The sequence below is a fragment of the Mytilus californianus genome, unplaced genomic scaffold (genome assembly GCF_021869535.1).
Source record: "Mytilus californianus isolate M0D057914Y unplaced genomic scaffold, xbMytCali1.0.p SCAF_24, whole genome shotgun sequence".
Lineage (NCBI taxonomy): Eukaryota > Metazoa > Mollusca > Bivalvia > Mytilida > Mytilidae > Mytilus > Mytilus californianus.
This window is the reverse complement of record NW_026262673.1, coordinates 2972535-2986221: the sequence shown is the minus strand read 5'-3', so window position 1 is coordinate 2986221 and position 13687 is coordinate 2972535. Positions and strand designations below refer to the sequence as shown.

Below are 13687 nucleotides of genomic sequence, written 5' to 3'. Positions count from 1 at the left end.
TTTTTTTATTTGGGGAAAACGGAAAAGGGGGGGTGGGGGTTAAAATAAATTTAAAATAAACAGGCTTGATCCTTTCTTTGTTGAAAAAATGCAGGATGTGCCATTCCATTCCCCCCTTAAAAAATAATAAAAATCGTATGTTTGCTCCCAAATATATGAATTCATTATATATTAATTCAATAACAATATAAATGTATGAAAATAATGAATTTCCTTTTTCATTAGTGTATGGAATGTTATTAAAAAATGGATTTTGTCTTGTTATTAGATATATATTAGAATATAGGCATAAATTTTGGATTTATTTTTAAAATTTCATGCTTATAGGTTTTTATATGTCTTTAATGGTGTTGATCAGAATTAGACACGTGTCACAATATGATCCAATCGCAGCTTACCGTCCCTCAATTGGTGAAATAAGTTGAATGATTTTCTTCAAGATTCGCTACCTATTTGAACATGTATTACACGGACGCTTTTTATTTATAGGATCAAGCGTGCATTGGTGAGTTGATAGGGATTTTATATTTTGATGAGATTTGATTTTTTTTATATATATTTTCTGTCTTTTTTTATTGAAATATAAACGTCGGTACCAGCATTTCTTTTCTTTCGGCATTGTCCTGAATACTATTCATGTCCATATATTGAAAAAAATACATTTACGGACCGACCATTTAGCTTCAAAAGGGGGTATGTTTTTTTCTGAGTAAGAGAATTATTTAGTTTTTCAACGCTATCACCCAAATATTTTTTTTGTCGAAATTAGCACTATTATATACGGTATTCGAACAATCAGGAATCAGAACAATATTTTGTCATCTGCTTGACCACAATATATTTTTTCTCATAAAATTTGGGATCAGAATATTTTTTTTAGGGAAAAACCATAACACCCCTTTTGAAGTTAAATGGTCAATCCCTTAGTGTACTGATATGAATGGTAATATACAGGAATTGTTTGAAAAAATATTATAGTTATTGATGCCAACGTAAATATTTTAATAAAAAAGACAGGGAATATGTCGGTGAAACAAAAAGTTCAAATCTAATTGAAATTTAAAGTGCCCATGAACTCACTGATCATGCACGAGTGATTCTATTCATAAAAAGTGTCCGTGTAACAACTAAAAAGTGTCCGTGTATCATCTAAAAAGTGTCCATGTAACACCCGTTAATGTACTGTTTTTCTATAGCTCTGCTGGGGGCAAAGTCGTACAATATACACAAAATATTAGTCATTGGACATGCCACAAACGGTTATTTAATCTGGCCATGTTGTGTAGTGTGAAGAGTCTGAAGGTGGGAATGTGTAACGGGATTGGTTCCCTTGAGAAGATACATCTACGTCATTTGGTCTCTGGTGGAGAGTAGTCTCAATGGCATTTATACCACATCTTCTTATTTTTATTTTAGCCAGTCGTAATCGAGTGTAGTAGAGAGTACTTCTTTATCTCATTCGGCAAAAGTTCTGATTTCAGGATGTGGTGTGTTGTAAATCTTGTACTTCTTCTACAAGTGATATCAAGTATAAAAAATTTCAAGTTTAGACTGGTGTAAGTATTTTAATATCAGTATGCATATCATTCTGTACAGGTTAATACATTATTTGATGATATTTTCAAGCTCATGGGAATGTATTATGGGTACACGGTTTTCAAAAAAAAAAAAAAAAAACGCTAGTTGTACATTAACTTTATTCCCCAAAACACTAAGAAATTAAATCTAATGATTCTAGGCTGCTAAATATTCCCCATCTTTTCTTTCCTATAAAATATTTCCTGTACCATCCAAAGCCAACTGTCCTGGCTAAAAGCCATAGCTTACATTTTACACTGACATCTGAAAAAAATAATAAATATATACAATTTAAGGTCAATGTCAGAAAAATATAAACTTTTTTGTATGAGGCTGAGAAACTAGGGAAAGGCGAGGTTTTACCGAGCTCTTCCACAGTTTTGTGCCGAATACAAAAAAGTTTATATTTTTCTGACATTGACCTAATATTGTTTTATACTGCAACTTAAATTAATACATTGCCAGCTATTTGAATTGTAACACAAATTTCAAACTTATTTTCATCCCCAAATGAACCTCTGATTGTGGAAAAAGTGATCAATGATGAAATTGACATTGTACCAAATATTGCTTTGTTACTATATTTAGGAAATAAACATAACTAGTTGCACTATAACAAGTTTTAATTGTCATAGATCTAAGTATACATAATTATACTTGTGACACGTGATTATTGCAACAATCATACATTATAACACAAACTCTGGTGGTTTATGTATATATAGTGTCGAAAACTTCACGTATATCATTTTTAATTGATTTTAAGAAAACAAAGATGAAAAAACAAAAGACAAAATTAGATAACCATCATGTTATAGTTAGACTTATCAACTATCGTTATAGTATGTCGTAATACAGATGGCGGTTGAAAGCAAGTCGCAGATATGATGACGTCCGGTAAGAATTGGGACGTTTAATCTGATGACTCGTGTAAAGAGTGTGTCATGCTCTCGGCAAGTTAAGAAGCCTTGTCACAACTCTCTGTGGGCCGTTGCAAGGCAAAATTTCGGTTCCTATCCAATATACCCTCACTTTCCAGTGGCAGTCCAAATTTCCTTGGCCTTCATCCCGGACAGCCTCTATTACAGGACCTACCTATTGTTTTAATTGTTATTTTGCTCTCACCTGAACATGCATGGAATATTTGCCACTGGACGTTAAGCAAACATCAATCGATCAATCAATCAGAAATAAGGAACAAATGAAAAGTACAAGTGTTTGCCTTGAAAGAAATTTAAAACAGCATGTTAAATAAGTACCACAAAAATTAGAACTTGTATATAAGCCATGATACCTTGCTTCTCTTTAATAAATCCTTTTTCCTGTAACTTGTAACTTAATTGGTGTTTACAGTTTGATGAAGGGAAAAGCCGTCCTAAAAATAAATCGTATATGAGTAAGAATAAAGCATATTACTAATATTTCAATTTAGATGTTCATTGGTGTGAATAATTATATCAGTTTTGTGTCATACCGGTACCTTCTACCTCCTGCAGGCGAAACGCTTAACTAGTTTTAACTTAAACAAGAATGTGTCCATAGTACACGGATGCCCCACTCGCACTATCATTTTCTATGTTCAGTGGACCGTGAAATTGGAGTAAAAACTCTAATTTGGCATTAAAATTAGAAAGATCATAGCATAGGGAACATGTGTACTAAGTTTCAAGTAGACTGGACATCAACTTCATCAAAAACTACCTTGACCAAAAACTTTAACCTGAAGCGGGACAGACGGACGGACGGACGGACGGACGGACGAATGGACGGACGAACGAACGAACGGAAGGCCGGACGGACGAATGGACGCACAGACCGAAAAACATAATGCCTCTCTACTATCGTAGGTGGGGCATAAAAATTGAAATAGGTTTTTATCATAAAATCTAATATACATCTGGTATAATTTGTGTTTTGTTTTATGTTTAAAAGAGGCTGGGCTGATTTCCCTTGTATATTTTAACACACAGGGTCAAAATTTGAAAATCTTTAAAACTTTTGTTAATTGAATATAATAGAGGGTATATAAAATTCTTACACAAATTATCAACAGATTTTTGAAGTTCTCCATAAAGATATGCGATTACTATCATTACTGCTCCACTCTGGCACCGGTCCAGCTGCTCGCGGTAAATGTCCGATAATAAGGAACAAAGTAAAACAACACGGACGGGATCAGACAGAATGCTATCAATCCAGGCTATAAATAGACGGTCTTAGTCAATTCAACCGATGTTCAATCATATATTTAAAGCCATTATACATCTGAATTGGTCAATTCTTCAGGCCAGTTTGTTAAAGCTGTTCAGTAAATAAATGTTTTTTCAACTTTAAATATAGGTAAAAGGAGCTGCGGGGTATTCGCCAAATAGACAGCAATCCAAACGACAAAAATAAACAAGAGATCAACATAGCAACACGCAATGTTAAGCAAAAGACATGTGTTCATGCAGTTATATGTCAACATCTAAATCATTAAATATGACATAAGACAACCATTGTTTCCTAAATACAAGTCTTTGTACAGCAGCTTACAAAAAGATACATATCAAAATTAGAGTTGACAAACATCAAATTAATCTGGGGACATTACAGTTCAAGTAAATTGCTTACCATAGCTAGAGTTCTGGAATATAATTTCAATTTTGTCGTCACTTCTGAGTTTACAATATAATATGGTTGGTGGTTGAAGATGAATCAGGTATCCCAACTTTGTAAAAGTCGTCTGAAACAGTGAAGAAGGTTAGATTGTAAGACCTCATTACATAATACGAAATAATACAATACCTCAAATCATGTAAGACCTCATTACATAATACGAAATAAGACAATACCTCAAATCATGCAAATTATGGTTTTTGTGTCATCTTAAGAGATCTGATTCGACATTTATAAGTCAGTAAGGTGAAATACAGTGCACAGTCATGTTGAATTGCTAACCTAGGTCTATCCGTTCAAACGGTCCTTAAGCGTATTGTTTTGTTCATTTTCATGTAAAACGATTTTTGATTTACGTTTTCATGACAACACTCGAACGAAAACAAAAACATAACAAGATAACAAAACAAATCCGAAATGCACAATACTGATTTTCGTCAAAAATACGTGTTCCTCGAATAAGGCTCATAAACTTCGGAACAATAGAGAATATAAAACAGTAAAGTTAATACCGTGTGGACAGCTTTTCTTGCAAAAGGGCCTTATATAAATCCGTCTTGGGTCAGTAAACCTGACGACAATGATATGTATGTGTAGGAAATAGAAAGCAAATACTCATAAAATTATACCAATAAATTCTAACCATGGATTTTATGACAGGAAATTCATACATGTCGCTGTAATATTTGTAGATTTTATCTGATATATCTCCTTTCCAATATGACTTGAGCGTATTGTCTACGATCTCGTACCTGCAAAATAAATCACAAGACAAGATACACATGTACATTTTTATCCTACAAAACTTTTGCTTTATTGACCACGAACATCAGTACTAAGTCTTATACAAATCAAGTAATCTTACTTCAGTCCTGATGGAACTGTTAACACTACTGTTATAGTAACTGGTACCTCTCCGCGGTAACGCGTTCAACATGTCGATTTCCAAAAATAACAAAAACAAAGACAACAATTTGGAATTAAAATAACTTAACGCAAAATTACAATGTTTATATAGCAGGATTCAAAATAATATATGCTAATTGACGGAAAATATTTGAAAAGATTGTACTCGCTACCAAAAGGAATAAAACCTTGTCTAGTCTCGTTTTTCGTCCTGTTTCGCAAAGCGCTCCCAAGTAAAATTGATATATCCCGACAATATATCTATGTATTGTATATATAATGGGCGACCAGAACATTTAACGCAACGGATAAATTATGTAATAACATAAAAATTGAAGAACCGAAATCGCGGTGTCTCAGTCTTCATAATGTGCTTTCTAGAGACGCCAATTACGTAAAATATGTGGACACACAAAAATCAATCTTTCTGCTTTGGTGATTATTACATCAGCCAAACTTTTAAAAGTAGGATCTCGAGGAACAGAAGGTAGAACGAAGCATTGTCAGATTCATGTACTGTAAATAATGCCTGGACATAGAACTTGTATTTTAATCATATTGCATAAAAATAGACTTATGGGAACAGTCAATTCAAAGAAAGTTTATGAGAACAGTCAACTCAAACTAGATTTATGAGAACAGTCAACTCAAACTAAGTGTATGAAAACAGCCAATTCAAACTAGGACTATGAGAACAGTCAACTCAAACTTAGTTTACGAGAACAGTCAACTCAAACTTATTTTACGAGAACAGTCAACTCAAACTAAGTTTGCGAGAACAGTCAACTCAAACTAGGTTTATGAGAACAGTCAACTCAAACTATGTCTATGAGAACAGTCAACTCAAACTATGTCTATGAGAACAGACAATTCAAACTAGGTCTATGAGAACAGCCAACTCAAACTTAGTTTATGAGAACAGCCAATTCAAACTAGGTCTATGAGAACAGTTAACTCAAACTAAGTTTACGAGAACAGTCAACTCAAACTAAGTTTGCGAGAACAGTCAACTCAAACTAGGTCTATGAGAACAGCCAATTCAAACTAGGTCTATGAGAACATTCAACTCAAACTACGTCTATGAGAACAGCCAATTCAAACTAGGTCTATGAGAACAGTCAACTCAAACTAAGTTTGCGAGAACAGTTAACTCAAACTAGGTCTATGAGAACAGTAAACTCAAACTAAGTCTATGAGAACAGTAAACTCAAACTAAGTCTATGAGAACAGTCAACTCAAACTAGGACTATGAGAACAGTAAAGTCAAACAAGGTCGGCTTTAACTTATTTTAGTTCGTTTACGTATTTTGTTTTATAGTGCAGAAGCGCTTGTTACTAGGCGAACGGTAAGATATACGCCTTGAGTTCTTATATAAAAACATATAGCTGAGCGGCGGCATATAGCGCAGATTGTTACAAAGATAAAACTAGAGTCAACAAAGCCTTTATCCCCTCTCAGCTATGTATTATTTTATTTATTACACTGATTACTCCTTTAACAATGGAGTTTGGTTTGCTAGTATTTCTCAATACTAGAAGTTAACATCACAATAGTGTTACCCGCTGAGTCATGTGTTGAAATATATTATTAGAGTATCATTCAAGAAAGAATTGGCCTTTTAACATGAATGATATATAAGAGATGTTATGTACCTGTTGTCAAATTTGCAGGTATACAGTAGAGTTTTGAAGTTGTTATAAATACTGTTAATTTGATCTTTCGTTCTTCTTAGAATCTGTTCTTGTATAATGTTAGCGAGCTGCAAAGAGAAACGTCAATTACTCACATATAACTAACTATTTAGTTGAAATTAAAACGTCAATTACTCACATGTAACTTACTATGTAGTTGAAATTAAAACGTCAATTACTCACATGTAACTTACTATTTAGTTGAAATCAAAACTCAATTACTCACATGTAACTTACTATTTAGTTGAAATTAAAACTCAATTACTCACATGTAACTTACTATTTAGTTGAAATTAAAAACTCAATTACTCACGCGTAACTTACTATTTAGTTGAAATTAAAACTCATCACAGGAAACAATTACACGTAAAAGTTATATTTCTTTTTATTCCCTGTTAATAAATATTCAGTTTACCGTATTCCTTTTTCTTTCAAAGGATCTTAATAACATTTTTTTCATAAATAAAAAGACATATACCATAATGTCCTTGAGGGATTTATCGCCTCTCTTTGATTATACTTAAATTGTAAGTAGGCTTTCAATCAACAGATGACTTTCGCGTATTTTAAGAGTTATCTATAAATGTCCATATTCGTTTTCTTTTAAACAGCAAGTTTGAACCATCAACTGTCAACTATAATTATAGAGTTATCTCTCTTTATGTATAAAGCTATAGATCACTATTGTGCATTTTTCATTGTATTATATCTCAATGCCTAAATCAGAGTGAGCGGAGCGAGACAGTGGTGTATGGAAATGTGATGAAATTCTTCCTAGGTAATTGGATCCAGATTTTACTTCCCCAGCGTTACAAACTTTTTTTCATTAATTGCTCCCCGGGATTCGGACCCCTCCCTGGTTTCGGATCGGGACACCCGGTGTGAGGAAGGAGAAAAAGACGATAATGAAAGACACGATTAACAAATTATCGGGATTTCTGTGTTTAGATATCGTATAATTACAACCGCTCGACAGTATGTGAAGTTTTTTTGCTTTTTCGATGCGCTCACTCGCCAAAAAAGATTTTACAATGTGGCTCACGGCTCCACCACCTAACCATGTGTGGAAAACCCGATAGTCTATACAAACGTTCGATTTTTCACCACCTAACCATGTGTGGAAAACCCGATAGTCTATACGAACGTTCGATATTTCACCACCTAACCATGTGTGGAAAACCCGATAGTCTATACGAACCTTCGATATTTCACCGCCTAACTCTTCAAACTCCGACACAACTTTCTCCATATTCTTCAATTCTTTGCTGTCTTTTGATTTCAATGTTTTTAATTTTTTGGCGAGAAATCTTTCTTCTACTGCTTTGTTCACGTTTAATCCAGGGTCTTCACTATTTCCGAGAGTTAGTATACCTTCCTCACATAAATCCAACTCCCTCCGTACACCGCCAAATTTCTGTGGTAAAAAAATAGAGATTAAACTTATTGGTTCAATAGTTTAATAATATTTTTTCCCAATAACCAATCAAAAGGATTAGACACAAGTTGTCATGACTGATATTACATGTAAGTCATCTCTTTACATGAACAATACACATCTTATACGTTCAGGTATTTCACATTCCATCTTTTATGGTAATATTCTATAAAAAAGCACAAAAATGTCGTCATTTACCTCAAAAGCTAACCAAACCTTAAACTGACTTATTCACAAGATAAATATTTACAATACTGTTGCCAAGACATTAAAGATGACATTTTTGGAATTAATATTGATCACTCGTAGGGTCTTTGCAACGGAACAAAAAACCACATTTATTTTAAAACCAGTTGTTGGCATCATGATACGGGTTATATTCTTTTCTCGTATAAAACTATAATGTATGATGACATGAAGGGATTGTGTTTGATTCTCACATGATGAGGATATAATCTTTCGTTCAGTTTACTCGAAGTCTGGAGCTGGTATGTCAGTAACTGCTAGTAGTCCTTTCTTTCTATATGTTGATCATTGTCATTTTCATTAGTTTTTTCTGTTGTCTATTTCAACATTGGACTCGGACTTCTTTTAAACCGGTATTTACTCTTCGTTCTGCTGTGTGTTTTATTCCACATTGGCTGGAGGTATAAGGGGAGGGTTGAGATCTTTCAAAACATGTTTAACCCCGATGCATTTTTGCTCCTGTCCCAAGTCAGAAACCTCTAGCCTTTGTTAGTCTGTGTGTGTGTGTTTTTTTTAAAATTTTGGTTCATTTGTTTGCTTCGAAGTTTAGTGTGGTGTCCATTTCGCTGAACTAGTATATATACATAAGTGTTTAGAGGCTAGCTGAAGCCCGCCTCCGGGTGCGTGATTTATCTAGGCCCATTGGTCGCCGTGAGCTGTTTTTTCTGCTCTTTGGTCGGGTTGTTGTCTCTTTGACACATTCCCCGTTTCCATTCTCTATTCTACATATACATGTATGATGAGAGCAAATTTTAAACATGAACAACAGATCATAAGTATCAGTATCGAGCAAAGGAAGGCGTCACAGATTGATGAAACAAAGTGAAAGAAAATAAAACCACTAATTCAAATAAACAGCGAGATAACAAAGAAAAAATAACGAAAATAAAGATCAATTTGGTGATGCATAAGTGAAGCGACAATGCAAACTGACAATAATAGAAAAGAAAGCATATGGGGTATCCATCCATTACACAAAGTCAGTTCATGCACAGTAAAAACACAAAAGTCAAAGGAACAGCGCTTTTATTGCTGTTTTTTATCTCAAAGTTGCTGTCTCATAATATTTATCCTCCAACTTGTTTAGTCATGATTAGTTCTTCCTGTTGGTTCTTAGTAAATGACTATAGTTTTTGTATGTATAATGGTAAACGACCACTTACCACCTTGGCACACAGAAGTTTGGGAAAAAGATCAGTATGTATAATGGTAAACAAACACATACCACCTTGGCACACAGAAGTTTGGGAAAAAGATCAGTATGTATAATGGTAAAGGAACACTTACCACCTTGGCACACAGAAGTTTGGGAAAAAGATCAGTATGTATAATGGTAAAGGAACACTTACCACCTTGGCACACAGAAGTTTGGGAAAAAGATCAGTATGTATAATGGTAAACGAACACTTACCACCTTGGCACACAGACGTTTTGGAAAAAGATCAGTATGTATAATGGTAAACGAACACTTACCACCTTGGCACACAGAAGTTTGGGAAAAAGATCAGTATGTATAATGGTAAACAAACACATACCACCTTGGCACACAGAAGTTTGGGAAAAAGATCAGTATGTATAATGGTAAACGAACACTTACCACCTTGGCACACAGAAGTTTGGGAAAAAGATCAGTATGTATAATGGTAAACGAACACTTACCACCTTGGCACACAGACGTTTGGGAAAAAGATCAGTATGTATAATGGTAAACAAACACATACCACCTTGGCACACAGAAGTTTGGGAAAAAGATCAGTATGTATAATGGTAAACGAACACTTACCACCTTGGCACACAGAAGTTTGGGAAAAAGATCAGTATGTATAATGGTAAACGAACACTTACCACCTTGGCACACAGAAGTTTGGGGAAAAGATCAGTATGTATAATGGTAAACGAACACTTACCACCTTGGCACACAGAAGTTTGGGGAAAAGATCAGAATGTATAATGGTAAACGAACACTTACCACCTTGGCACACAGAGTTTGGGGAAAAGATCAATATGTATAATGGTAAACGAACACTTACCACCTTGGCACACAGAAGTTTGGGGAAAAGATCAGAATGTATAATGGTAAACGAACACTTACCACCTTGGCACACAGAAGTTTGGGAAAAAGATCAGTATGTATAATGGTAAACGAACACTTACCACCTTGGCACACAGAAGTTTGGGGAAAAGATCAGTATGTATGATGGTAAACGAACACTTACCACCTTGGCACACAGAAGTTTGGAGAGAGGATCAGTATGTATAATGGTAAACGAACACTTACCACCTTGGCACACAGAAGTTTCGGAAAAAGATCAGTATGTATAATGGAAATGAACACTTACCACCTTGGCACACAGACTTTTGGGAAAAAGATCAGTATGTATAATGGTAAACGAACACTTACCACCTTGGCACACAGAAGTTTGGGAAAAAAAATCAGTATGTATAATGGTAAACGAACACTTACCACCTTGGCACACAGAAGTTTGGGGAAAAGATCAGTATGTATAATGGTAAACGAACACTTACCACCTTGGCACACAGAAGTTTGGGAAAAAGATCAGTATGTATAATGGTAAACGAACACTTACCACCTTGGCACACATAAGTTTGGGAAAAAGATCAGTATGTATAATGGTAAACGAACACTTACCACCTTGGCACACAGAAGTTTGGGGAGAGGATCAGTATGTATAATGGTAAACGAACACTTACCACCTTGGCACACAGAAGTTTGGGAAAAAGATCAGTATGTATAATGGTAAAGGAACACTTACCACCTTGGCACACAGAAGTTTGGGAAAAAGACCAGTATGTATAATGGTAAAGGAACACTTACCACCTTGGCACACAGAAGTTTGGGAAAAAGATCAGTATGTATAATGGTAAACGAACACTTACCACCTTGGCACACAGAAGTTTGGGGAAAAGATCAGTATGTATAATGGTAAGCGAACACTTACCACCTTGGCACACAGAAGTTTGGGGAAAAGATCAGTATGTATAATGGTAAGCGATCACTTACCACCTTGGCACACAGACGTTTGGGAAAAAGATCAGTATGTATAATGGTAAACAAACACTTACCACCTTGGCACACAGAATTTTGGGAAAAAGATCAGTATGTAAAATGGTAAACGAACACTTACCACCTTGGCACACAGAAGTTTGGGAAAAAGATCAGTATGTATAATGGTAAACGAACACTTACCACCTTGGCACACAGAATTTTGGGAAAAAGATCAGTATGTATAATGGTAAACGAACACTTACCACCTTGGCACACAGAAGTTTGGGAAAAAGATCAGTATGTATAATGGTAAACGAACACTTACCACCTTGGCACACAGAATTTTGGGAAAAAGATCAGTATGTATAATGGTAAACGAACACTTACCACCTTGGCACACAGAAGTTTGGGGAGAGGATCAGTATGTATAATGGTAAACGAACACTTACCACCTTGGCACACAGAATTTTGGGGAAAAGATCAGTATGTATAATGGTAAACGAACACTTTCCACCTTGGCACACAGAAGTTTGGGAAAAAGATCAGTATGTATAATGGTAAACGAACACTTACCACCTTGGCACACAGAAGTTTGGGAAAAAGATCAGTATGTATAATGGTAAACGAACACTTACCACCTTGGCACACAGAAGTTTGGGAAAAAAATCAGTATGTATAATGGTAAACGAACACTTACCACCTTGGCACACAGAATTTTGGGAAAAAGATCAGTATGTATAATGGTAAACGAACACTTACCACATCTTCTTATATCTACTTACCACCTTGGCACACAGAAGTTTGGGGAAAAGATCAGTATGGTTCTTTATCATTTTCAGTAGATTTGATTTATTCTTATTCTGACCGTTAAGAAATGTTCCTTCCAACCTAAAAACAGTACAAATGTTTAATAGAATTTTTTTTTTGTGTTCGTAAATTTTGAGTGTAACGGTTGTGAACATGAAAATACGGATATAGGTTTTGAGGAATAATTCGCTGTCGAAACTTTAAATCGATGCATTACATTTGCGCACATTCATGACATTACCATCATATTCGCGCGTAAAAATCATTACATTTGGCAATGCGCGCATTCATGGTACAGGTTACATTTGTTACATTCCACGTAGAGAAAGAGGGACATGAATTGAAAGTTTAAACATAACAGTACTAAAATTCTCCACTGCATATTTTATAAATGAAAGAAGCACAATGAGACAGCAATACAGTTTGTAGGCATGTATAGACAAGAATTATCAAGAAAGCGTCAGCAGTCGTGCTGGAGTGCAATCTGATAAAATTCAGATCTATCTTAACTCGCATGTTCGCACATATATGAGAATAACCAAGTCAGAGATCTATATTTTAATTAGATTGGATAAAGTGATAAGATGCACGGATTGAAGCGCACGTTCGAACCCCAATTTGAAAAGTGCATCCATATATATATATATATATATAAGTTACAAATTAAGAGTTGAATTATAAGTTTATCATATTGTCAGTTGATTCTAAAAAAATAATCTACGTAAGAACAATTATGGACTGACGTCAGATTTATGCGTTACTATCACTGATTTGCATCTCGAAGATTTTTGTTTTTAATTCTTTTGTTCTTGTGTTATAGATAATTTGATTTCACGGTTTTATCGGTCTGGATGGACTTTTGAATGACCTTTGAAATGTGGCAAAATAAGGTGCTAGACTAAATATATATATATATAATATATATTATTATTACAAAAAAAAAAAACCCAAAGTTCTACAAACAAATTTTGCTTGTGTCGATTTGTATATCGTAGTGATTGAAGAGTGTGGTAAAAGTACAAATACTTCATTACTTGTATTGCGTTCTGCTTATGACTATTCTTAAACAATTTATTAACTTACGACGATTTTTTCTGTTGTTGCGGTTTACACAGATGTACATCTTCTATTTCATTGTTTAAGTGAACAGCGCATGCTACGTCACATAAACAGGAAATAATGTCTATAATCTCAGGAATTCCTAGTCGTAAAATAAAATTATAAATTGTTAATAGCACAGGTCGTACAGTTAAAAATAAAGGCTGTGTCTTTCCCTCGCGTAATCGACATGCAGTTATTCGGGGGGAGATAGAAGTTTAAAGCCGTTAAAAATGTCCCCTTTTCTTTAAATTGTGTAT

The 13687-nt window shown here is 34.6% G+C and overlaps 1 protein-coding gene across 1 annotated transcript; it reads right to left on the bottom strand.

The window, feature by feature from the left end:
- Window positions 1-1565: 1565 nt before the first annotated feature.
- Window positions 1566-12404, bottom strand: LOC127732384 (uncharacterized). Its single transcript, XM_052241416.1, has 7 exons — window positions 12305-12404; window positions 8033-8248; window positions 6796-6902; window positions 4880-4988; window positions 4192-4303; window positions 2873-2953; window positions 1566-1842 (listed from the first exon to the last, which is right to left on the bottom strand). The coding sequence occupies exons 1-7, from the start codon at window positions 12353-12355 to the stop codon at window positions 1712-1714; spliced, it is 807 nt and encodes a 268-aa protein (XP_052097376.1). The 5' UTR covers window positions 12356-12404; the 3' UTR covers window positions 1566-1711.
- Between the last annotated feature and the right edge of the window lie 1283 nt (window positions 12405-13687).

Coding starts and splice junctions, on each gene's coding strand:
- LOC127732384 (XM_052241416.1), bottom strand. CDS start 12,355: ATGATAAAGAACCATACTGATCTTTTCCCCAAACTTCTGTGTGCCAAG. Junction 4,989..6,795: donor ACCTGCAAATTTGACAACAG/GTACATAACATC, acceptor TTTATTTTGCAG/GTACGAGATCGTAGACAATA. Junction 4,304..4,879: donor TTCCTGTCATAAAATCCATG/GTTAGAATTTAT, acceptor TCACTGTTTCAG/ACGACTTTTACAAAGTTGGG.